The sequence below is a fragment of the Passer montanus genome, unplaced genomic scaffold (genome assembly GCF_014805655.1).
Source record: "Passer montanus isolate IOZ18808 unplaced genomic scaffold, ASM1480565v1 scaffold69, whole genome shotgun sequence".
Lineage (NCBI taxonomy): Eukaryota > Metazoa > Chordata > Aves > Passeriformes > Passeridae > Passer > Passer montanus.
The window spans coordinates 5,391,785-5,417,730 of record NW_024372036.1 but is presented as its reverse complement, the minus strand read 5'-3'; the positions used below and the strand labels follow the sequence as shown (position 1 = coordinate 5,417,730).

At 37.6% G+C, this 25,946-nt stretch overlaps 1 protein-coding gene across 4 annotated transcripts in view; it reads left to right on the top strand.

Annotated features, from left to right (window-relative positions):
* USP9X (ubiquitin specific peptidase 9 X-linked) overlaps nt 1-23,045 on the top strand; it is a 96,714-nt gene extending 73,669 nt beyond the window's left edge. For 2 of the 4 annotated variants that reach the window (XM_039729339.1, XM_039729335.1), the window contains 16 exons: nt 764-986; nt 3,344-3,564; nt 3,960-4,150; nt 4,574-4,747; nt 6,642-6,783; nt 6,959-7,709; nt 8,214-8,337; nt 9,524-9,749; nt 10,807-10,936; nt 12,545-12,730; nt 14,380-14,600; nt 15,653-15,741; nt 18,110-18,266; nt 18,666-18,878; nt 19,324-19,419; nt 21,272-23,045. In XM_039729339.1, the coding sequence (XP_039585273.1) occupies nt 764-986; nt 3,344-3,564; nt 3,960-4,150; nt 4,574-4,747; nt 6,642-6,783; nt 6,959-7,709; nt 8,214-8,337; nt 9,524-9,749; nt 10,807-10,936; nt 12,545-12,730; nt 14,380-14,600; nt 15,653-15,741; nt 18,110-18,266; nt 18,666-18,878; nt 19,324-19,419; nt 21,272-21,406 (3,279 nt within the window). In that variant the 3' untranslated portion in view covers nt 21,407-23,045. Of the gene's footprint in view, nt 1-763; nt 987-3,343; nt 3,565-3,959; nt 4,151-4,573; nt 4,748-6,641; nt 6,784-6,958; nt 7,710-8,213; nt 8,338-9,523; nt 9,750-10,806; nt 10,937-12,544; nt 12,731-14,379; nt 14,601-15,652; nt 15,742-18,109; nt 18,267-18,665; nt 18,879-19,323; nt 19,420-20,106; nt 20,118-21,271 lie in introns of all 4 variants that reach the window. The other 2 variants (XM_039729338.1, XM_039729336.1) reach the window with 2 other exon arrangements.
* The last annotated feature ends 2,901 nt before the right edge of the window (nt 23,046-25,946 follow it).

Sequence of the window (25,946 nt, the reverse complement as noted above, 5' to 3'; positions counted from 1 at the left end):
GGAGGGGATTTTTTTGTCTTTGTGAGGTTTTGCGGGGGGGGGGGGGGGGATCAATTTTTGGGGTTTTTTTATTATTTGTTTTTGCCTATAAATAAATAAAAAGAGGCTTCACATCTTGTGGGCTGTATCCTAAAAATGGTTTTGATTGGAGTTCAATGTTTTCTTTAAAAATAATTTTTAAAATTGCATGTTTCATTCATAAAGTATATTTAACTTTCTTGTTCTTACTGTATTCCAGTACTTGACAAACATCACACAAAGATAGTGAGATACAGGATAGTCCTGTACAGGACTGCTTTCCTTCATTACCTCTGTAATGGCTTTCCTGCACATGTTCTTAATTAGTACTATTAATGCTTAGGGCAGGTTTGAACAAATGCATCACATTTGAGCATCTCTTTAATCAGACATGTTTTCTTTGTACTTCTGATATTATAGAGCAGGAGTGTTGGTTTTTCAGCACTAATTGATAAAGAGCTTTGTTGGTAATATTTGTTTTGCAAAATAAATTTTGTACTAATCAAGAACAATATAGATTTATTTTTAACTTACAGAGGGGAACTGGGTTTGGAGAGAACCGCTTTAGAATGGAGTTCTTCTGTTCTAAATTTAAAAGCTCATGATGCTATTGGTCTCAGTTTTTACTCTTCTTTTATTTTTTAAGTACCCCTGTGGTTCTCAGACATTCATTTATGTAATAACCCTTACTCTCTTATAAAATAATTTCCATGGTAACAGGTGATTTATTGTCTTTTTTTTTCAGGAGTTGATAGATGATTTCATCTTTCCAGCATCCAATGTTTATCTACAGTACATGAGAAATGGAGAATTGCCTGCTGAGCAGGCCATACCAGTCTGTAGTTCACCTGCCACTATCAATGCTGGCTTTGAGCTCCTCGTTGCACTCGCAGTTGGATGTGTGCGAAATCTCAAGCAGATAGTAGACACATTGACTGAAATGTATTACATAGGTACAGCAATCACTAGTATGTAATACTTTTTAATTATCTATTTTCTACTCTTTAATGTATGTATCATGTATAGGTTTTGTTTATATTATCCACTGAACCAAATGCTGCGTTTTTTAGTTCATAGTTTGTTTGTGGCTGCTTTTAATGTTACCACATCAGTTTGCTAGTGTAGCCTTTACTTGTTTTTCTTTATGAATTAAATGTACTGACCTGCATTCCATGGTCATGTCCAAATTCCAACCCCAGTCACAGCCTGACCCTTCCTGTCCCAATCTCAGATTCCTCCCCTTTGTCCATACCAGCTCCCAGGACCCTCATTCTGTCTGTATCTTCTACTTCTGTCTCATGATTTCAGGCTCTAGCTAACCAATCCCAGAGCCTCACCAGCTATCTTCAGCTTAGCTCTAGAGCCAGTTTCTTGGTTGCTCACCTGATTTGTCATCATTGTCCACACACAGACACAGGTCATCTGTCCTGCTTCCCTTTTTAGTTCTGAACTCATTCTCTGCTTGTCATCGTCCTTTTTCAGGCTCCTTTTTGGCCTTGTTTCAGCACAGCTCTGCAGTGAAAGAACTTTCTCCCTCTCACTGGAGAAAGACTGTAGTGACTGCTGTCTGTTCAAAAACTTGCAAATGTTAGTGCTTCAAAAGCCAGTAATCAAGTGAAACTTGGGCTGACTTTCACAAGGATGGCAAAAGGCTTGTTTTTAGCACAGATTATTGTTGTTGTAAAAAAAGTATTTCTTAAAAATGATCAAGCAAGAGAATATTTTCTCCAGCCCTGAAGGGACACTGAAACCATTCTGCTGTAATATTAACAGGGAAAGGGAAAAAAATCAACAACTACCAAACAAAATTCAAACACCATCAAACCAAGGAAACCCAAGCTCATATAGTGAGAAAGGCTGGGAGAGTTGGGGCTGTTCAGCCTGGAGAAGGGAAGCCTCCAGGGGTACCTTACTGTGACCTTCATTAGTTAAACATGGCTTGGAAGAAAGATGGAGAAAAAGTTTGGTATCGGGGCCTGTAGTTACAAGAGGCAATGATTTTAAGCTGAGAATAGATTTAGATTGGACACAAGGAAGAAATTCTTCACAGTGAGAATGCTGAGACACTGGAAGAGGTTGCCCAGTTGTGGATGCCTCATCCCAGAAGTGTTCCAGGCCAGGCTGGATAGGGCCCTGAGCAATCTGGACTAGTGAGAGATACCCTGATACCCTGGCCCGTGGCAGGAGGTTGGACTGGATGGTCTTTAAAGGTCCTTCCAACCCAAACCATTGTGTGATTTAACAGATGTTTGAACTCATGGAGTTGAGCAAAACCATAAGCAACTAAAAATAATATCCAAAACTGGAAATTGTCCACTGCCTCTCAGAGTGTCAGTGCGAATGGTGCTGTCAGTGAGTCACTTGAGGTTTTTCAGTCTCTTCCTGTTAACTTCCATATCAGATGAATAAATTAAAAGGGCAGCTTATGGTTTTCCCCTCTGCTCATCCTTCTTTCTTCACCCTTTTCTGTTGGGAAGTAGTGTATTTCTTACCACCTCACACTTAGGGGGATTTCATGGCATTCCCTTCCATTCAAGTGTTTGATAAGCACAGTAGAACACCACATCTCTGTGGTATGTCAGAAGAGAGAACAAATGTATGAGCTGTGCATGCTCTGGGTTTCTTATACCAAATCTGCTTGTAAATAAATATACATGCTCTCTTATATCAGATTTTTTTTATGTTAAACTACAGACAGAACAACAGGTTAGCTTAGGTGATAATAAATGTTCTTGGAGAGATGGGAGGGACCTGAGAGAAAAGACTCAAGAGGAAAAAAATATATATCAAGTTATATAGATAGCATTTGCTAAAACTGTTTCCTATCCTGGCAAGAAAAAGTGACGCTTAAGTGAAATTCTGTAATTTTTTCAAGGATTGTAAATTTTTGAGAGCATTATAATTTTTGAATGTTTTATCAATTAGTTATATATTCTATATTCATTCAGCTGAATTTTTCAGCTAAGAAACTTGCTAGTATTGAGGAAAGACTTCTGTTTCATTTATAAATAGGCTGAATTTTTGCCTGACCACCTCTTTAGCTATGCAGTAGAAGAAAATGTTGTAATAAGAAGTTGTGTTAAGTTAAGCAATTAAGTTTTCTGATGGAACATTATTTTTTATTAAATCGCATTTACAGATAGAACAGTCCTTCATAGAAGTTGTGTTAAGCAATTAAGTTTTCTGATGGAACATTATTTTTTATTAAATCGCATATGATACAGACTAATAATAATTTTATGCAACTGCCCTTTGTACTGCATTGATATCCTCTTTATTTTATAACAAAACAGTTCCCTGACCACACTGTGCTGTTTCCTCTTAGCTTGTGAAGCACTCACAGAATGGGAATATCTGCCACCTGTTGGGCCTCGGCCACCAAAGGGATTTGTGGGGCTGAAAAATGCTGGTGCCACTTGTTACATGAATTCTGTCATTCAGCAGCTGTACATGATTCCAGCCATCAGGAATGGGATTCTTGCAATAGAAGGCACAGGCAGTGATGTAGATGATGACATGTCTGGGGATGAAAAGCAGGACAACGAGGTAAATTTAATTATATAGAATTACCTAATCTTGAAATTGCAATTATTTTTTAATGAAAAGTTCATAATAAATTTCAGTTGCTAATCAATCACTTTGATTTCCACTGATAACTGTGGGGAAAATAGGATAATATTTCATACTTGAATGGGTTCACTGCCAGAGGGGCACTTCACAAGATCCAGGTGGCAGGGTTTGCAGAATTCCTCCTCAGGCATTTCTACTGGAAAGCACTGCACCTTATTTCAGCCATTACAACTTTGTTAATGCAAACAAAGACAGTATTTGGGTTTTCAGCTGAGTATGAAACACCTTAGATTGTCAAATCAAAAAAGGATAAAACTAACTACGAGACAGCTACATGTGGAAGTGAATTGCACAAATTTTCTGCTTTTCAGAGCAATGTTGACCCACGAGATGATGTGTTTGGTTATCCACATCAGTATGAAGATAAACCAGCACTGAGCAAAACTGAAGATAGAAAAGAGTACAATATTGGAGTTTTGAGGCATCTCCAAGTAATTTTTGGCCATTTAGCAGCTTCCAGGCTACAGTACTATGTACCAAGAGGGTTTTGGAAACAGTTCAGGTAAGTAGAAAATTGAGTATTGATGTTGGTTCACTGGATCACTGAAGTGCAAAAAAACTAATCATAGTAGAATGGCAACGATGTAAAGTGTAAATTAGCAGAAGTTGTGCAGCTTTATCTGCCTTTTCACCTTTCTGTACAAGTCTGTTAATAAACTAAAGTTTACAGCAGGGTGGTTCTTTCGAATTTTAGCAGTTTTTGATAGTGGGACTTTGAATTAAGTATGAAGTTACACACAAGAGCTTGTTTTTACTTACCAGAAAGTGTCAGGGACAGAACAACAGGTCGTATAGTACAGCAAAAACCAGTAGTTTGATTCTTCAAGGAGGAGGGGTTAGGAGCTTGAATAATTATTTTTTTTCAAAAATAAATTGTTGGCAAACAATACAAAAAATATTTGACAAAATATGCTTTCAATTTCAGGCTCTGGGGTGAACCTGTAAATCTACGTGAACAACACGATGCTTTAGAATTTTTTAATTCGTTGGTGGACAGTTTAGATGAAGCTTTAAAAGCTTTGGGCCATCCAGCAATGTTAAGTAAAGTTTTAGGAGGATCCTTTGCTGATCAGAAGATTTGTCAAGGATGCCCACATCGGTAAGTGTTGAAGATTTTAATCTTTTTTTATAGGAAAACAACTCATGTTTGTGTCCTTATAAAAGTAATTAGAGTCAAGAGTGGGCTTTTTCTGTGGGTTTTTTAAGCTAATAGATTTTGCTACCTTATTTTTTCTACAGCTGAGCATTCATTTGTTTACAAGTACCTTGAAATACTTAATCATTATTGTTTCCACTTCACAGATTGTATGTGAAGTATTGTGTATTGATCATGGCAGGAAAATATTGTGCTTTTTCATGTTAAAAGTGAAAACAATTGTAGGGACCAAATGCAATGTAGAAAATCTTAATACCTGGCCAACAATTGTTGCTGTCTTTGGTTTTCCATAATGTGTGTTTAGAGCTGAGCCAAGTAGGAATCTTCAGTTCCAATGAGTAAAACTGTTCATACTCACCATGTAACTTGTAATTAAGGTCAGTGGTGTAGAAAGTTTATCTTTTTCTTAAGACTTCTGCTGTATTTGTAGTTAGCTTTAAATGTGAATACTGAAATTCAGTTTTGTAGAAGGCATGTAAGAAACCACCCATGCCAAATCAGACTGCAAGTCTGCAGCTCACTGTTTCAGGTTATTAATGAAGGAATAGAACTTGGTATTGTAAAGTTGTAATTCCCCAGACTTTTAAATTTATCTCTATTTTTATGGTGGGTGCTTAAAATTGCATGCAAAATTCAGGATGGCTTAATGATGAACTTATTTTTTTTAGCATTCGGCTTTTTCTTTATTATTGTGTTTATTTCTGTCACTATCAGTTGGCCTTCTTACTGTTCAGGTCATGTGTGATTCTATAACAGTACATATCTCTGTACATTGCCATTGCAAATTTTCTTTATTTTGAAAACTGACCATTTTCTTTAGCCTTCATTTAGCAATTAAAATACTGGAAAAATAATACAAATGAATTTTAGTGTGTTAATCTTTCAACTTCAATTGACCTAATGTATAAATAAGAATAATTTGTAAAGTGAACATCTTAGGTTTCATAGGTTACAGTGAGTGACTAGAAGTGAGTTGAAATACTGCAAGGTAAAATGGTAGCACTGATTTCACCTTTGAATGCAGTGGGTTATTAAATGGCAGATCCAGACCAGAAGCAGTGTGAGTTACCATTCATTCCTGATATTATGTATTATCCTGACGTATTTCTGTGTTTTTTGAACTCTACTGGATTTGCATAATGTTACTTATTAACAGAAATGTAGTTTAGGGAGGAAGAAACTGATAGTAACTAAACTGTGGATTTGTGTATGGCAAATTAACTGCCTTTCTGTATTTTTTGTAAGCTATTTATTGGATGAATGAATATTTCTGTTGGTTGAAGTGTTTCTAAATATTTATTTATTCAGCCTTTGAATGCTTGATTGCATATCAGGGAAACAAGGCCTTCAGGGTTACACTGGAATAGATGTGGCTTTTTAAATTTATTCATCACTTCTTTATCTTTAAAAACAAAAAGTTGCTTCCAGGATGTTTCAGCTGGTTGTCTCTCAAGCATTACTAGTACATTGCTAGAGATTTGTTTGTAGATTATATTTAGAACACAATGTCAAAGCCAGTCTTAAACATTCAAAGAGGTTTTATGAAGATGGTGATTCAAAGTTTTTTAGATAGAAAATAAAAAGTCTTATTGTTTGTTTTTTTGCTGAATTGGCATCTGTTTTGAACTATTGTCTTTAGGTGTGATAGAGTATTTGTGTTTATCAGTCTGACTCCTGACCATAAAAATACAGTGTACAGATTCTGTAATGTAACTGTAGGAAAACTGCAGTAAAAAAGAGTTCAGTTCTTTTACTGCTTACACACTGTAGCACATGTAAAACACAAAAAGTTGAACACATTCCTCCCTTTCTCACACATTTACCTGTTCATTGCTAGGTACGAGTGTGAGGAATCCTTCACAACTCTGAATGTAGATATCAGGAATCACCAAAACCTTCTTGATTCTTTGGAGCAGTATGTCAAAGGAGATTTATTGGAAGGTGCAAATGCATATCATTGTGAAAAATGCAACAAAAAGGTAATGATTCCTTATATTTTTAATTTGTGTACAGCTGTGATGTTACAACTGTACTAAGTTCAGACTTAGATCATGTTTGTGGAGAAAAGTCATCCTTTCATTACTCAGTTTGGTATTTGGTGAGAGTATATGAATGGAAATTTGAGAGCTGGTAACTGTTCATGTCCTTTTCCAGGTGGATACAGTCAAACGCTTGTTGATTAAGAAGTTGCCTCCAGTTCTTGCGATCCAGTTGAAACGATTTGATTATGACTGGGAAAGGGAATGTGCAATCAAATTCAATGATTATTTTGAATTTCCACGAGAACTGGACATGGAGCCTTACACAGTGGCAGGTGTAGCAAAATTGGAAGGGGATGATGTGAATCCTGAAAATCAGATAATACAAAATGAGCAGTCAGAAAATGAACACTCTGGAAGCACAAAATACAGACTCGTGGGTGTGCTTGTGCACAGCGGCCAGGCCAGCGGCGGACATTACTACTCTTACATTATCCAGAGGAATGGTGGGGATGGTGAGAAGAACCGGTGGTACAAATTTGACGATGGAGATGTGACAGAGTGTAAAATGGATGACGATGAAGAGATGAAAAATCAGTGTTTTGGGGGAGAGTACATGGGCGAAGTGTTTGATCACATGATGAAGCGAATGTCCTACAGGCGCCAGAAGAGGTGGTGGAATGCTTACATTCTTTTTTATGAACGCATGGACACGATAGACAAGGACAATGAACTAATAAAATATATTTCAGAAATCACTATCACCACTAAACCCCACCAGATTAAAATGCCCTCAGCCATCGAGCGAAGCGTGCGCAAGCAGAACGTGCAGTTCATGCACAATCGGATGCAGTACAGCCTGGAATATTTCCAGTTCATCAAGAAGTTGCTTACTTGTAATAGTGTCTACCTAAACCCTCCTCCAGGTTAGTATGGTAGTGTGATAATTATGGATTCATTTTTTACAAGAAGAGTTTTGGTTTGTGTGGCCAAGGATTTATCTAGCCAGGGAAAATTTGGTGTGTCCTGCTTTGAATACTCCTGTCCTTCTGCAGTTAAACACCTTTTGTTGAGTTGTTCATCACTGGTAACTTGTCAGAATGTTTAGCAAAAAACACTTTGATAAACTATCAGCTATTACTCAGTTGCTGTACTAAATCAAGTTAAAATACTCAAGTTTGAGGGCTGTTTTGTTGAAAACAGTTCTCAAAGGTGAGATGCTGAATTTGTAAAAGACATATGTTAGCCTCCAGGTACCTGTATTAAAGCTTGCATTTTCAAATGATACATTGTAGAAGCTAAAGGCTATTTTGATAATGTTTCTTCTAAAATTGGAACACCATTCAGACAAAACAGTAATCTGAAATCAGTTAAATTATTAAAAATTGCTTTTACTTTGTCTACATGTGAGTATTCTGATTTTTCTTTAGGACAAGATCATCTGTTGCCTGAAGCAGAAGAAATAACTATGATTAGTATTCAGCTTGCTGCTAGATTTCTCTTCACCACAGGATTTCATACAAAGAAAATAGTCCGTGGCCCTGCTAGTGATTGGTATTTTGTCTTTTAACAACAATTACAATTTTGGAAGTTTGATGTCTGTTAAAAGATCCCATTTAGATACATGGTGAAGGTGCATGTGAAAAGGGGGGAAAATTTGAATAGAAAATACTGGGAAGAATTTGAGCTTTGAAATATCCTGCTGATCTGAATAGCTTCAAATTTAATTTTCAAACAGAGCTTAACTCTGTCTTTTAAAAAGAATAAAAGAATGGAAGCTGTCACTAGCACAGAACTAACAGGTTATGTTTTCTGACAAATTCAGAATGGTTTTTACATTGTTGTAGTAGTTTTAAACAAAGCTCTTTACAAGCTATTGTTGCAGCTTATATTTGAATTCTGTTTGTGAAACGTGTATAATAGTCTTTGAGACACTGTTGGCAGAGCACTTTATGTACATTGCTATGGGGCCTGTGATTCAAATCCACACTGTAACAAACAGTCCCATCTTACTCGTTTTAGTCCTTCAGCTGGGTTATTCTCTGCTGGGGAGAGGAGTGTGGGTTACTACTGGTCAAATTGGAGAGAAAATCTGGTAGTCATGGCCAGTAGTTTACCAGCTACTAGTGAGTAGTTGTGTAATGATGGCAAATTCACACCCCCAGCAGCAACTTCCAGAGTAGCTTAAGTTACTCCTTTTAATTTAAGAGATCAAGAAGAGTTCAAATATTCCTGCTGAAAGGACAGAGTAGTGCAAGCCCTCTCTGAAGCAGATATTTAGTCTTTGGGTATTGATTTTTCATTTTTTGGGGTTTTTTAAGATCTCTAAATAAGACTATAAATTCTTGTTAGGTTATATATTTAGTTGTATGTTGTATACACAGCTTATGAAATCCACTTGTGTTCTCTGCTGCTCAGCCTCTCCCCCAGTTCCAGTACAGAGACAATGGTGGCTGCAAAAATAGGACCTGCTTTGAGGAGTAGTTAGGGAGTGTAATGCTGTCTTAATTCTTAGAGGTGATAGAAGGAAAATGCTGCAGTTTAGTGTTGGGTCTTTAATTGAAGGATATCTTCCATTTCTGATTGGAACTACAGATTATCTGATGAGAATAATTTTGTGAACAAAAATGTTTGGGGATCTCCTTTAACACATATTTTCTTCAAACTCTGCAATAGCACATGTCTGACAGAATTGACTAATGTCTGCATTTACTCATAACTGTGCCATCTCCTGTTTCAGGTATGATGCCCTGTGCATCCTGCTCCGTCACAGCAAGAATGTACGTTTTTGGTTTGCACACAACGTCCTTTTTAATGTTTCAAACCGCTTCTCTGAGTATCTCCTGGAATGCCCCAGTGCAGAAGTGAGGGGTGCATTTGCAAAACTTATAGTATTTATTGCACATTTTTCATTGCAAGACGGACCATGTCAATCACCTTTTGCCTCTCCTGGACCTTCCAGTCAGGTATTTTAATTTTCTAATGAAAAGCTTTTGAAACTTATTCATACTTCTTCATTGTAAGCATTTAATGTGAAGTAAACTCTGGTGCAGATGCATCAGTGTTGGCTGGAAAGCTGTGCAGCCCATTTGCACTAGGAAACAGGATGTAACTCAACCAGTTAGAGTTGCTGTCAGAGAGTTCAGTTTCAATTCCCCTCATTAAATCTCTGTGAAGGCTCAGTGAGAGCTTTGGGCTGGGAGTGTGAAAGCTGCAAAAAAAAAGCAGTGGCTATTTTAGTGAAGTAGCATCTGGGGAAGTGAACTCTTGTTTTTATTTAGAACTGTAAAACAAACAAACCCCCACAAACAAATAAACACACTAACCTGAAAATCTGCAAGAGTTCCCTAAGTTTGAATCCCATGTATCTTGCAACAATCTTGAAATTGTCAAAAATTGCAACTTAGTGTAGGAGTAGAGAGTGAATTGCCTGATTTTACACACAAACAAAAAAACCCCTACATCTTATTGTGATACTTGTGATAACAGTGTTAAAAAGATCAACTTTTTTGAGCCTTTGCTTTGTCATGTTTTAATGTCTCATTTTGCTTACATGGTCCCATTTACCTTCTCAGAATGTTTTCACTACTGTGCCCAGCAAAAGAATTCATTAAGAATTAAGTTGAAGCTCCCATAGGCTTAGGAAGTTCTGTATTGTGAGGTATTTGAAATACACCTGTAGAGGTGATTTGGTTGTCTTAGTCTACAAAGCTACTATTGGAATTGCATATGTGTTTCTTGAGTATTTAGGCCTATCTGCTATTGGAAAAAAAGCCCAGTTAAAAGTTTCTGTAGCTATAATTTGTTGGACTTACACAGTATTGAGTGATGGGAGTTTTACTCCCTGTCTGTGTCTTTTTGTCTGCGTGAGACACTCGAGACTGCCCACCTGCTGGTACTTTGGAGCTTGTATAAATCCCATACCTTTTAACCAGTTCTGTTTTCTGTCATAGTAAAAAATAGAAACTAAATCAAGATATGCTAGATTCAGCCACTAACACTAGAACTTGTTTCTTTCTCTAGGCTTATGATAACTTAAGTTTAAGTGATCACTTACTGAGGGCGGTACTGAATCTTCTGAGAAGGGAGGTATCCGAGCACGGGCGCCACTTGCAGCAGTATTTCAATCTGTTTGTGATGTATGCCAATCTAGGTAAGCAAACTGCTGTTACTGACAACACTGCAATAAACTGGGGCTTTATTGATGATCCAGTTACAGAGGTAACAGCAGGAGGATCCAGTTTTCCATCCTTAGGCAGATTGTTATAGTTATATGTCATATAAATGCTCCCTAGCATCTGTGTTCCTCCTCTTTGGAGTTTGGGGCTTCAGTCTCCCTGTCATCCATGGAAGATAAACATGAGAAGCTTGGAGCTGTAAAACAGTGTCCTGCTGAGAGAGGGTGGGGGTGCAATTTTATAAAATACTTGACTGTTGCTGTTTATCAGCTCATGCAGGAAGTAGACAATTTTAAAGGAATTTAATTTCCTATCTCTAAAATTAATCTAGACAATTGTGTTAATTTAATTACAACTGTAATGTCTGTTGCTTTCATGTACTTTGCCTACCAAAGCATTCTCTGGCAGGTTTCTGTCATGACACCAGAGTAGAATTAGTGTCATGGCAGAGAAGAGAGATGCAATTCTTCTGCTCCAACTTCTCTTTTCTTCTTCACTAGCTTTTCATAGTCAGTGCAGTTCAGGCCTCTGAGTAGGAGAGCACTCAGAGGCCAGCTAGGAAAATATAATTTTATTTGTGAGTCTGATCATTATCACAATCTACCCTGCAGAGATAAACCTGAAAATACTAATACAATAAGCAGTTGTCCTTGTCTCACTACTGTTACGTGAAGGCTTCTGTATGAGTGTAGAGTCCATTCAGCAAAAACCACAATAACATCATTCCTGCATTCTGTGGAAAAGATTAAATTGTCTGACATTTTGAGAAATCAAATAGTAGATTGTTCACATCAAAGCAAGTGAGAGGTCAGTTCTACAGAGGATGCAACTACAAAACTCTAGCATAATCAGAAAAAATGCCATTAAGAAACCACTTACACTCCTCCTTATCAGAAAAATGGAAGGTAAGGCTGAGTTGTATTTTAGAATAAGAAAGACTTGGAAGTGTATGAAAAATCATTACTTTCAAACAAAATGAGAAACATAGTGCAAGAGGGAATATAGTGAATTTCCTGGTGAGTACTTGTGTAGTATATGCATGGTATTCTTGCAGTAAAACCAGTGTAGGTTTGGATTTTTTGGTTGGTTGGGGTTTTGGAGGTTTTCTTATTTATTTGTCACTTAATTTATGTTTATGACATTTTGTGACAGTTCAAAAATGTCTCAAGTTTGTGATTGATGTATCTAGGACATGATAGAAAAAAACCAAAATACACTGTGGGGGTTGTTTTTCCTATCCTGGGCCTCACAATAAAAGGATTAATTTATTGTCCAAAAGACTTCTCTGAGATTTGCTATTAACACAGGTGCTGCTTGTGTGTTGCTTAAGTGCTAATGAGCACTGTGAAGAAATGGTAGCAATTTACAACTCTCCTTCAATGTGATTTTTCAGCTGTATATAATTTTCTTGTGCATCTTTATTGATTTTTTTTCCCAGAAGGTATAAAGGAGGGCTTAATAGAACCCAAGAACTAAAAAGTTGCGAGTCATGTAAACTCTTGTTATTTTTCTCTTAAAAAATTTTAAAACTATTTTCAGTGCCAGAAACAAGATTTTTTTTTTCCCCTCCCTGCCCCATAAAGGTGTAGCAGAGAAGACACAACTTCTGAAACTAAATGTTCCTGCAACCTTCATGCTCGTGGCTCTGGATGAAGGTCCAGGCCCTCCAATTAAGTACCAGTATGCTGAGCTGGGGAAGCTGTACACCGTGGTGTCTCAGCTGATCCGCTGCTGCAACGTCTCATCGCGGATGCAGTCCTCTATCAATGGTACTGTGAATCTTGGGTTTGCTTTAGATCCATTGACTAAACCAGTAAATGTCTTTTTGTGCGTGTTTGGCTATTATTTATAAAGTGGATCAGCTGGAAAATGTTTTCCTTTTATGTTTAGCAGCTCCTTTCATTTAAAGAAACAAATCTGTCGTAAGCAAAACTGATTTGTTATACTAAAAAGACCAAAACAGAAATCAGTATTTTATGTTGCTTGGCTTATTCCTTAAAAATACAGGGAAATAATTAGTAAAGTAGGATGCTGTTCATTACAAAATAGTAATGCTTTTGGAATAGTTTAAGTCCATTGTCAAGAGTTGTCCAAAGATGTTTTTATTCTGAGTAGGCAATGAAAAATAGACCACAGAAATAATCTGTACAGGAAAAGCACCACAGCAGGTTTTGAGATAACTGATAGTGCTTAGCACTGAAGAGATGTTGCATTGTTTTGAATATTATTTGATATTGACAATTGACACTCAAGACAGCAAACAGAAGCCAATACTTCAATTTATAAAAAATAATCAGTTAGAAATTGATTAACCACAGTGTAAATCATTAACATTTCCAATAGCTGAATAGAGTGCAGTTATTTTTGAGGAATGGTGACAGGATATGGGGCCATGTGGACTTTATAGCCTGTATCTGTGCACGTTCTGCTAAGCATATTTTAGAAAACCTAATTAGAAATCTGTAGAGAAGCTATTTAATGGGAAACTCATTACAGCTTGATGTGTCAGGCTATAAAGTCAATAGGCTAGACTGTGCTGTGGTGAGATTAATGAACTGAAAATTTTACTGTGCTGTAATAAGCTTCAGAATCATGTGGCAATTTTGGTTGGGGTTTTTCCCAGTGCATTACTTGAAGCTTAAACTGAAAAGGTAGTCTACCTGTGAAAAATAGTTGTATATTCAATTTATTCATAATATTGTACTAAAATATATTGTTTATATGAACTTTACTTTGACTACTAATTATGATTACTGTTTGCATAATAAAGTTATTTTTTTGCTTCAGCTTATGAAACTAGAAAAGTTTTCCTTAGTCTTCTGGGCATCTTCAGACAATAACTCTAAACACTGCTAAATTTATAAACATTAGGAGCAAATCAACATTCTTTCACTACATAAAATGAAGCTGACTAAATAAGATACATTAATTGCAAAAGTATATTTATTCTCTACACTCCAGAGATTCAAATGAGACTGTTCTAACATAGATACTCCTCTGAACACTTTTGCATTGTCTTGTGAAGTAAACAGACATTATGTCCTTAAAATATGGCTTGGGCTGTGTTACACAAGCAATGAAGTAGATAAATGCAGGAGATAAGAGGATTTCTGTGAGAAATCTGAGTGAATTCTCCTCTTGCATGTGAATGTGTCTCCAGCTGTTTTGCTTTGGTTGTCACTGCATATTCTTATCAGAGAGGGAGAAGTAGCTCTCTCAGGCAGCAAGTGTCAAGCTTCACAAACATAAAAATTAGTTCTTTCATACTATTTTTTTTTCAAAGAAAGTCAGCTGTTAAGGGAGGATTTGTGTTTTTCTCCCTCTGTGTTTTTTGATGAGTTACATCACTTTGTATTTTGGAGTGTCTACACTGAAGGTACTTCAGCACCTTTTAATCTGTAATAACTGTTTGTTTCAGGTAATCCCCCACTTGCCAACCCTTATGGTGATCCTAATTTATCTCAACCTATAATGGCACTTCAGCAGAACGTAGCAGACATTCTGTTTGTGAGAACTAGTTATGTAAAGAAAATTATTGAAGATTGCAGCAACTCTGAAGAGACCATCAAGTTGCTTCGTTTCTGCTGCTGGGAGAATCCTCAGTTCTCTTCCACAGTCCTCAGTGAACTACTTTGGCAGGTAAAAATACAAAGCTAGGAGAAAGATGGGAATAAAAATATGAATGATTCTGCATTTATATGTAAGAATGTTGTATGAAATACTGAAGGGGTGCTTGATGAATAAATTTCCTCAAGATGGCATCCTCTGTCAGTATTTACAGTCTTAGGTCTCTGCATCACATTGGAGCACTGTGGGAAGTGCTTTATGAATTTAGGGAAGCAATCAACCTTTAACAAGTCAGGAAAGATGTGTTAAGGGGGGAAAGTAGACTGAGGTGGTCTTTGTGAATTTCAAGAGCATCTGCTAAAGCTTTTTGTCATTATCCATAAAAGAGATTCGTAGATGACATGGTAAGTCGGAATAATTTCCTTAGATCTCACTTGTGAGAGATTTATTTCAAGTATGTTTGTTAAGTAAGGTTTTTTTATAAGTCTGCAGAATGTATTTGGCTTCAGACTCAGCAAAGAATCTTTGATACCGTCTTATAATTCCATTGTAATCTCTGTAAGGTCAGACTTCTCCACTCCAAATAAAATTCTTTATTTCTGTTAGCCCATCTTTATATTTGCACTTTTTTTTTCATGTAGCATCACATTTTTCTATGTCCCTTTGTTTGACACTTGAATCATAATAAAAATCACTTTATTGATATTTTGCTACCCATGTATTTTACAGGACAGGGTAACCTGTGAAGACAACCTTTGTACACATTGCCTAAAAGTAGCAATATCAATGAAAAGTGCCATTTTTAAATTTTTATTTTCTAAAGATATGTTTTAAGGTACTGTCTTCAGCATATCATGCTTGGAGTTTCAGATCAACTGTGTCAGAAAATCCAAAAGAGACATTTTTTTCTTTACAGAACCTACTGTATTTAAAAACAAATCAAATTAAATTGCAACCCATAAAATTCCTGACACAACCAAAACTTTCTAGAAAAGAAGTATTGTATCTAGAAATATCCTTTGAATTACAGTAAACTTCAAATAAATTGTGCTCTTGTACTTCACTGTGTAAGCTGCCTGCCTCAAGGAATGCTTTCTTGTGTTCTCTGCATTTTCACTTTTTAGGTTGCATATTCATATACATATGAGCTTCGACCTTATTTGGATCTGCTTCTGCAAATCCTGTTAATTGAGGACTCTTGGCAAACTCACAGGTCAGTATTTACCTGTCCTTTAATAATTCAGTATTGTTCTGTACAGATTGTTTTTCCAGTGGTTCTGTTGGTAATCCTTTCAATAGGCTAGTTTTAAATAGGTATTAAATCAAAATTCACAAATAAAGCAGTTTTCTGTGGTTTGATCTGAAATTTTAAGGTAAGTACAATTTTTCATATTCCTTACTATAGAGAAGTTTGCTATAAAGCCAAGATTTCTCACATAGAAGAGAATGTGCTCTTTAGGTGAAACTCAGGTTAAACTTCCCTGTGAAGAGCTCACATTGATTCACAGAAACAATCCCCTTGAGGTGGGTCAGTGACAGCCTGGGCTTGCTCAGGAGCACATCAGAGGTAGGAGTGGTACCAAGACACACATGAAGTGTGAATGTGGGAGAAAATAATATTTCACATTTAGGTATTCTCCATATGATCGCATTTCAAGAGAATTGTAACTCAGCATATTACATATTAATCCAGTTGAAAACCTAATTTTTATATGTTTACAGAATAAAGCTTTTGAAAGTTATTAAAATGTTTGATTACTGCAAATACTATTTCTGAAAACAGTTTTTCAGAAGCTTAATACAAAAGTAGGTGAGATGACACAAATGTCATCAATGTGCTACCTGTCAGAGTTTTAAAATGTCACTGTTTCATAATAAGCAGTTATAGGTAGTATGGGATTTACTGAATCATTTCCAACTGTGTCTCATAGGACATTTCAAATACTTTCAGTGAGAGCACACTTGTTAGGTATGGGAGTGGACTCCTGTCCTTGGCTGTGGAAGCAGAATGTTACAAATTGCCTGGGCTTATTTTAGGAGGGACTCAAAGGAGATGCTGGTCTGGCTTAACCACACTCCAAAATATGATGACTGAGTTGTAGGGATTTGGTAATTTTCTTTATGGGATTTGCTATGCATATATAATGCAGTTAGCTTACAGTATCTTCTTGATAACAAATAATTCCATTTATTAAAGTAAGTCCACAGAATGCTGGAGGATGAGCATACTTTAATAGATATGATGTAAAGCAATGGATTTTTAGGGTTGAACAGCAGGTGAGAAATCATGGAAGTGGTTGTTGGGGTTAATGCTGTATTTGGAATAGCAGGGTATGAAGGAGGTGGAATGTTGTGGTGTGGCTTCCCTGGAGAAGTACATCACTCCATGTTCTGTTGCAGTGTCAGGAGTAGCACTGCTCCATGGAATTGTGCTAGGCTTCCACAGAGGGTATTAAATGGCCAGTTCCAGTCATCCACTACTTCTTGCTGCCACTTCTGGCCATAGCTTGAAGTACTTGTCTCTGTCCTGTTCTTGGTTTTGCTGTAATAATCAGAGAGTTTTAGTGATATTTGTCTTCTCTTCTGAAAAAAAAAAACCAAACAAAACAAAAAACCACAAAACCAACAAACCACCACAAAATAGTGAAATTGTCCATTGTAAATGGTGTCTTGTAACTCCTGGAAAACGAGTCTGATCTGACCCTTGGGGCAGCTTGTCCTCTGGTACTGCAAGATCACTGCTGCTGGCCCTTGGCATCAGACCCACTCTCTTAAATTTCTCTTGATTTGACAGGTTCAAGTGCCAAGTTTGGAATGGTGCAAGTGCCATTAAATGAAATTAACTGAAGTAAAGCTCATCATTACTTTACAGATGGAGCCTGGGCTGACAGCTGCCAGGGCTGTGAGGAAAGAGGGCAGTTCTTTCCCTGCATTGAGTGTAGCTCTTTGAGACACCAGTGTGGGTTCTGTGCCCCCTCTGACGTCTTTTCAAAGCCAAAAGTATGTCAGTTCTCCGTTTTTGCACAGTTTCAGGGTAGCAATTAATTCCTGTGCCCTGTTCAAGAGCAGAAGGCACAGAAACTGGGCTTAGTTCCAGGGAATGCCCAAGTCCCTTATCCCATGCACAGATATGTCCACTCATTCCCCCTCAGAGGAGCTGCCTGTAAAAGGGTGTCCTTGAGAAGCATAACTGAGTGTAAGTAACCATTCTGTTGAGGATTTAACTGTTCCAGTTCCCTAAGGACCTACTGGGTTAGCAAGGCTGATTTGTAAAGGCAGTAGATACTTTAGTAATAAAATTGAACTGTTAAAGTTGATTACTATGACTAGAATTAATCATACTTCTATTTTTATATATCATATTCAGTTATATTTTTAGCATGTTTGGTAATTTTTAAACTAAGTTATATATATGACATGTCAGGTTAATTTTCTGATTTTAAGAAAACCCTCTTGACTAACACCAGAAGTGAACATCAACTGTCCCTTTGGTAATGACATTGTATGTAGAGCCTTAATTCAAATGCTAAAGCTCTTTAACACTTAAAGTTTTGTTGTTGTTTTGGTTTGTTTTTTCCTAGGATTCACAATGCACTTAAGGGAATCCCAGATGACAGGGATGGCCTCTTTGACACCATTCAGCGCTCGAAGAATCATTATCAGAAAAGAGCTTACCAGTGTATAAAGTGCATGGTAGCTCTTTTCAGCAACTGCCCTGTAGCTTACCAGATCCTTCAGGTGATCCTTTTATTCTGTTTCTTGCTGCTTTTTTTGCCATTTCTGTGCTTAAAAAAAAAACCAAAACAAACCCCACAATTATTCAGTTTTTAACACCTCAATTAAATTACAGCTTCCAGGGACAACTCATTTGAACCTTCTGTATGAGAAGGTCATTATAAGGGATTGAAGGCAGTCTGATTAAATTCACACTCATTTGCAGCTGTGATGCAGCTGCAGATCTGCATACTTAATTTCAAATTTGAAGTTTTCTTTGGGGGAAAAAAGGATATTTGCGACTCCTTTAAACAAAAGCAGATAGGTTGGTGGTCTCTGACAGCTGATGTATAGGGAAGGAAAAATACTTCTGTTTTCAAGAACAGAGGAAGTAATTGTGAATTGTTCATTTTCCATCTGCAGAGCAATGGAGATTTGAAGAGAAAATGGACCTGGGCAGTGGAATGGCTTGGAGACGAGCTGGAGCGTAGACCATACACTGGCAATCCCCAGTACACCTACAATAATTGGTCTCCACCAATACAGAGCAATGAAACATCAAATGGCTACTTCCTAGAGAGGTCACACAGTGCTAGGATGACTCTGGCAAAGGCTTGTGAGCTCTGCCCAGAGGAGGTAAAGAATTCATTTGACTTTTAGTTAACAAATTGAGTAAAGTGCTTCTGTAAATAATTAACCTTAGCAACAGTCTCCACTCATTTAAGAGGTAACACATTTCATATGGACTTTATAAGTATGGATTTATATTTTTATTTTTTCGTTTTTATTACTGTTCCTATAGACATCTGTCACTTAGAGAATTAGCAGTATAAAATTGAAATTGACCATTTGAATTAGATTATGAATGGGTCTGTATTTCCAGTAATACATTGATAGAGGGAATTTTTATTTAGTACAGTACAAGCTATAGGTGACAGGGTGGGGTGGAATTTTTTTCTGAATGTCTGAAACATTACTCTAGCATGTCTAAAACAATCATTTGCACACAGGATTGGTTTGGGCTAGAATAATTATGATATGTTTTTAAGAAGTAAATTAAATGGGCTGTTTCAAACTTTAGGAACCAGATGATCCTGATGCCCCAGATGAACATGAGTCTTCTCCACCTGAAGATGCACCACTGTATCCCCATTCACCTGGTTCCCAGTATCAACAGGTAAAAGCTCTGAATTGAACTATTTATTCAGTTTCAGGTTTGCTTTTTTTTAGTATTTATGGTGACTTAAATTATAGGTATTTAGCCAGAAGCATGTTATTGTCAAATACCATATTTGGAGGAATAAAGGTAAACCTCCATTTCAGCAGGAGCAGTTTCACCATCAGAGCTTCAGATGAGAATTTTATCAGCTCAGGGGTTAATCATCCACAGAAAGAGCAAAGAGATTGATGTAATCACAGCCTAGTGCATACTGAGTTTGATTCTGCTGTATTTATTGACATTGATAATATTTTGTGAGCTGCTTTCTTGTTTTCAAATATAAGATCAAATCTCAAGGCCTGAATTTGGATAAGTGAAAGACTTTTGGGAAAAAAAGCAGATGTCTTTGTGGCCGTGTAACTCGTGCTATGAACAGTGATCTCTAAATCTGAAGTACATATAAAATTCCAAATCTGTTTTTATGTTAAATGGTTGCTTTGTTAATACTTTGCAGTCAAAAGCCAGATCTGGTAGAAATCATAACCAGGGTCTTCTTATTGAATTGACTAAATTATTGGATCCCTCACTTAGTTGCCATATTTTGTTCCAATTCATTTTGTATATTCCAAATCTGCTAATTTAATTTCCTTTCCTGCCCAAATCCATTTTCCCCTCCATCTTGCTTTCCTTACTTGATGTTCTCAGCAGAGCAGTTGGTAAGTCATGCAGATTTTCCCACTCCTTCCTGAGCTCCCGAGTTCAGACACATTCCGTAACCTCACCATTGCCCTTGTCATGTGTTCACTTTCCTGCAAGAGACAGCATTTCTCACTAACACACACCCAATCCTCATACTCTTGGTTTCTCCACAAACTCTGCAAAACAGTAGATAAATGAGGTGGTTTTGTTTGCCAGATCTGTGTGTGACTTTTTAAATTGGGGCAGAGCATTTGCAGAAAGCTGCTGCTCTAGATTTCATTCAGTTCTATAACATTGAGGTTTCCCCCTTAAAAATTAAAGTATGCTGCATAAACACAGGTTTGCTTTTTGCATTGTTTTAGGGAAAAAAGTCAAGCTGGTTGAATCTGTTAATAAAATATGTGCACAGTGTAATGTGGCAGCACATAGGCAACCTCTCTTGGTCTCCTTTTTTCCTTTCTTGCTGCTTTTGCTTTGCATGTAACTGTTTGTGATTCAAAAGTTGAGATTACTGTTTCAACTGATCCTTTTAGCTTTACAAGTTGAAAGTTTGTTTCCCTTGTGTGTAAATTGGCTTCTGCAAATGAAATTTAGATAGATAAATGAGGTGGTTTTGTTTGCCAGATCTGTGTGTGACTTTTTAAATTGGGGCAGAGCATTTGCAGAAAGCTGCTGCTCTAGATTTCATTCAGTTCTATAACATTGAGGTTTCCCCCTTAAAAATTAAAGTATGCTGCATAAACACAGGTTTGCTTTTTGCATTGTTTTAGGGAAAAAAGTCAAGCTGGTTGAATCTGTTAATAAAATATGTGCACAGTGTAATGTGGCAGCACATAGGCAACCTCTCTTGGTCTCCTTTTTTCCTTTCTTGCTGCTTTTGCTTTGCATGTAACTGTTTGTGATTCAAAAGTTGAGATTACTGTTTCAACTGATCCTTTTAGCTTTACAAGTTGAAAGTTTGTTTCCCTTGTGTGTAAATTGGCAAGGTAAGTGAAAGGTGTGAATCAGAGGAATGAAGCAGCTGGGATGTGTGTTCATGTTGTGTGGGTACCTGAGAAGTTGGTGTGCTTGAGGGTACTTCCTGCTGGTCTGAGTGGAAAGGGGGAAAGCAGGGAGGCAGGAGGCAGCCCACAGGGTTAAATCCCTTTGAAATGTGTGTGCTTTGTTGCAGAATAACCACGTGCATGGACAGCCATATACGGGCCCTGCAGCACACCACATGAACAACCCTCAGCGAACTGGCCAACGAGCACAAGAAAACTACGAAGGCAGTGAAGAAGTTTCCCCGCCTCAGACAAAAGATTAGTGAAATGCACATAATCAATTAACTTGCTCCATCAAGACTGTGCACCCAGGCCTTACAGTCCAACTTTTCTCTGTGTCTGGCTAATATTTAAAACTAGAAAAACTATTCCTAATCAACATGGAGTGGAGAGTCTATTCACTGTCTTATCTGCAGAAAATTGCTGTCAATATATAACCCGCCTGCAGTGGAAAGTGTATAGTGTTTTGTAATAAATGGCCTGATGCTAATGTGTAAATGGCAAAGGTGTATATAGTATATTAATGTTTGACTGTTAATTCTTGAGCAAGAAACATTTTTTTTTGTCTTGATGAGACTCACAGATCTACAAAAACAAAAAAATAATTTCTTGATATATCTGCTGCGCTCTGCAACCAGTGTTGCCTGCCTCATGGCAGTTGGATCAACTCCTTTACGAAAAAGCCTATCCATGTCAACCACAAAAATAGTTTCATGTTAATTCTTTGCCACTGGAGTCGATTTTACTATGAGCAACGTAATGGCTGGTAACCTTTTAATTATTTGGTTGATGTGGAAAATTGGTGATGTAACATTGTTTCTAGATCTTTTTTCATTGCCTTTTTCATTCTGGTATTAGGTTAATCACTTTGAAGCTATAGTTATGCTGTAACATTTAGCATGGCTTCACACCAAGTTAGTGTAGCCAATGAGGGGAATAAAAAAAACAAAAAACAAGCGTGACAGCAGTTGTCCCAATGTGACAACTGTATTGCTCAGAACTTTTTCTTCTTACACCTAGACTATAAAATGGGGAGGGAAAATGTGACAAACAAGTGGTTTTCAGTTTCACATATGTTCCTCACATCTGATGTTTGACAGTTCTCTCTCTGGGTGGGATAAAGAACACTTAGTTTTCAGTAATAGGAATTAAAACAAATATGCAAAAATTTGCTATGCCAGGATGCCTGGAGCATAATAGACTGTATTTGGTGTGCTTGTTTTGTTTCTTTGGTAGAGCTTATTAGATAAACTTCTAACACTTTCCTTCTACTGCATCCCAGTGAAGTGGAAGTCAACAAAATCACAGAGTACTTGTGAGTGCCACTGCACCAAGTTAACTTGCTGGTTTTCTGCTCGTTCACAGTTCTACTTGAAAGCGAGAATTGTCTTAGCTCTTTATCCATTATACAGAAAATCTTAACATTAGAAGCAGGGTTTGAATATAAAAGAAACTACTGGTTAGTCAAGTACAATTCTGAGGTATCTCTATTCCAGAATAAACATTTGTTTAAAGACTTAAAGAAACGCATCAGTAAATACTGTATTTAAATGAAAATTGGTAACTTGAATGTGTGTAATTTTTTTGGAACCTGTCTAAAAACCAAATACCCCTGCAAAACAGATACAGCCCACCCTATACTATTTAAATATTTTGCTGTTTTATTTTATAGAAATTATTTTGCTGAATTCACAAATAGAATTTGATTTAAGAAGAATGTTTTGTCCTGTGGTGTGTGTTGTTTTTTGGGGTTTTGTTTTTTAATGGACTGCACAGAAAGGTGAATTCTGTGCAGTGGCACTATGCTGAATTCTGGAACAACAGTCACATTGAGATTCTGTGCACAAAAAAAAAAAAATTGGCCCTCAAGAATAAAATAATCAGGACAATTACACTGTAAAAGTTTCTTAATGTGATTTATCTTGTACTTTTTGTATGTTTTTATATATACATATATATATTTAAGAGCACAAGCTTGATGGTGTTTTTTACAAATGAGTTGATAGAAACAAAGCTGCTTATCAAATTAAAGGTCTGTAGTTTTGAAATGAACAATGGAAAATTCAGTCCAAGTGCATTCTTAGGCATTTAGTGTAACAAGGGAGAGACACAGAAGATTTTTGAATATGCTGTGTAGCGATGATCACTTTTATGCTTCCATGTTTTTCCTAGTGCTCAAGTTAATTCAGATTTTCTTCATAGTTTTTTAGTAATACCATTTTACCTGGATTTAGTAAATTTGGATAACGTGTTCCCATTTATGTTTGGGGATGCTTGTTGGAGGTTTTAACTACAAAAATTCTACCCTGAGTTCTGAAGTTGAAATACTTATTTGGACCAGTAATTGTTAAACAGGCTATCTCAGAGGCAATTATTACGTTTTTTGTACTATATAGGTAAAATATATAATGTGCTAGTTCAGCCTTGCCAAATGTGTTTGCTTTTAATAGTGCAGTGATTGTAGAGACATGTCCAACCTGTGACACTTTAAGGCTGTGGCTTTCTCCAGCCATACCCAGCCCTGCCCCAGAACTGGGAATGGCTGCAGTGGCAGTTGTTTTCCAGGCAGCAAACTGAGGATTTTGTGCATCTTTGTGACATGAAGAAGGGTGAACCCATATTGTTTGCTGCAGCTGTTGCTTTTTAAACAGGCAGCTCCGGTGTGAGGTGCAATGTTTTCTTCACTCTGGGCAAAACCATTTTGAATTGTACTTCTTAACAAATACTGTACAAGCAAAAAGTTTGATATGCATGTTTCTGTGGCAGCATTTTGGCAGGTGGCTCCAGGCGATGCCCCTGGCGATGCCTCGTTGGTGATGGCACACTCTAGAGCAGTACCCCTCAAAGTGCCTGAAGATTAAATCCCCCATCACTGATTTCAGTCCTGTTTTCTGTTTAGAACAGTTTCTAGGGAATCTCTGGTCTTCCATAAAATGAGCCAATAAATAGTAAAGCAATTCCTGGTGTTCCTGGTGGCGTGACATGGAATACATAGAAACTGAAAATCCATAGGTGATGTTGAGTCAGGTTAGTGTGTAGTTTGACCTTGGGGGAAATCCATAACCTTACTGAGCAGAATTTCTTCATCTTGTACATTTGGATTGTGGTTGTTCAGTGACTAAATTAAGCTTTTAACACTTGCTACTGTCAGTGTTAAAAATAGTACAGCCATATATAAAAAGAATTCAGTCACTGTTTGTGTGTCAGTAAATGTACTACGTGTTGGTCACCTGCACCTGTGTTACCCCTTTGACAACAAGGAGATGGCTCAGGGTTCTATCAAAGCTTGTTTGTCCTGCAGGACCTGAACTTGTGGGAATGGACAAGCAGAACAGGACTCTGCTTGATTTGGAATTTTTCACATTATTTTCCCAGCTGACTACATACAAGCTCTGAAAATTTGAGTTCTCTGTTTTTCAAGCTTGTGTATCTTGCTGAAATCGAGCCAGAAAGAAATGAAATTTCCCCCATTGACATTTCTTTTTTTCTTTTTCTGAGTGAAACTTTAGGCAACATGAGAGATTTGTGTTATATTTGCTATTATGCCTTCTCAGCCACTCTGTTGTGCCTAGCTTGTGTGTTTCAGCATATGTGTCATGAAAAAGCACTTACGGTTCCAAAACTTCCTGTTTATTTCCTGAGATCCAGGAGAGAATGAGATTAGCCATTCTGCCAAAGTTAAAATGGGCAAAAATTGGCTGCTGTAGCAATTTACTTCATTTTTGGTTTCAATAAATTTTGTCTACCTCTTAAGTCTTTTGCCAGAAATGAATAGGCTGATGAACTGTGTCAGGGCAAAGTGGCTCCATGTTTTTGTTGGCGTGAGTTCCAGTTACTGGGCATTACAGGGAAGCTTTTAGTGCAGTGAATTGAACTAAAAATGAAGTTAAAGACTTGACTGTATAAATTGGAGGAAGAAGTGGCACATTGGGAAATTTGCAGAGTAACCAATTAAGCATTTAACTATCTTAGTTAAACCTTGCTATCCCACACTTTCAAATCCACATTGGAAGCAAATTCCCCTGTGACAAAAAGACACACCTTTATTTTTGGGAGGGTGAGATGCTGATGCCAACCTCACATTTCTTAGGACAGGTGTGGGACTTTCCCATTTGTGGCTCTGCTCCAGCACAGCATAATCAGGACAACAGTGATTTTGGCTCTCTTACTTTTCATGCTGTCCATCACGTTCATGATACCACCTTCCCACAGCCATGAGGTCTTGGGAATGAAGCCTGCAGCTGCCTTGCCTAGAGCCAGGCAGAAGAGGAGTTCTGGGAGCAGTGGAAGTGTCTTGCACAAAGCTCCTGCTGCACCGAGGTGCTGCAGTGGCAGAAGGCAGCGTGGAAGGATCCCAGCTGCTTCCTCCTGCAGCATTCCTGCTCTCCTTGCAGGTGCTCTGGTGGGGCAGGTGACACCAAACCCCTCTGCAGAGCTCAGTGCGTTTTCTCCTGGCTGGCAGCTGGGGTCAGAGTGGGCTGTGTGTGCCCTCTGTGCCATTCCAGGGTGTCCCTGGCCCTGCCTTCCAGTGGGGTTGCCATGTCAGCACACTCTTGGCTGACACTTGCCTCCCTTCCAGAGTGGAGGAAGGGCTTTAACCCAGCCCGAGCACTGTCACTTTTCACAATGGAAAGGTTCTTACCATAAATTTCCTTTTATTTCTAAGGTATAAAAGTCTCCCCTGAGCAGTTTTTAAGTGTGCAGTAGCCATTCCTGTGTCATTTTTCACAAGAGCAAGTGCACAGCCCCACCCCTGCAGTGCCTGTTAGGGGTAGGCTGTGTCTGGAAGTGTTGACAAGAGAT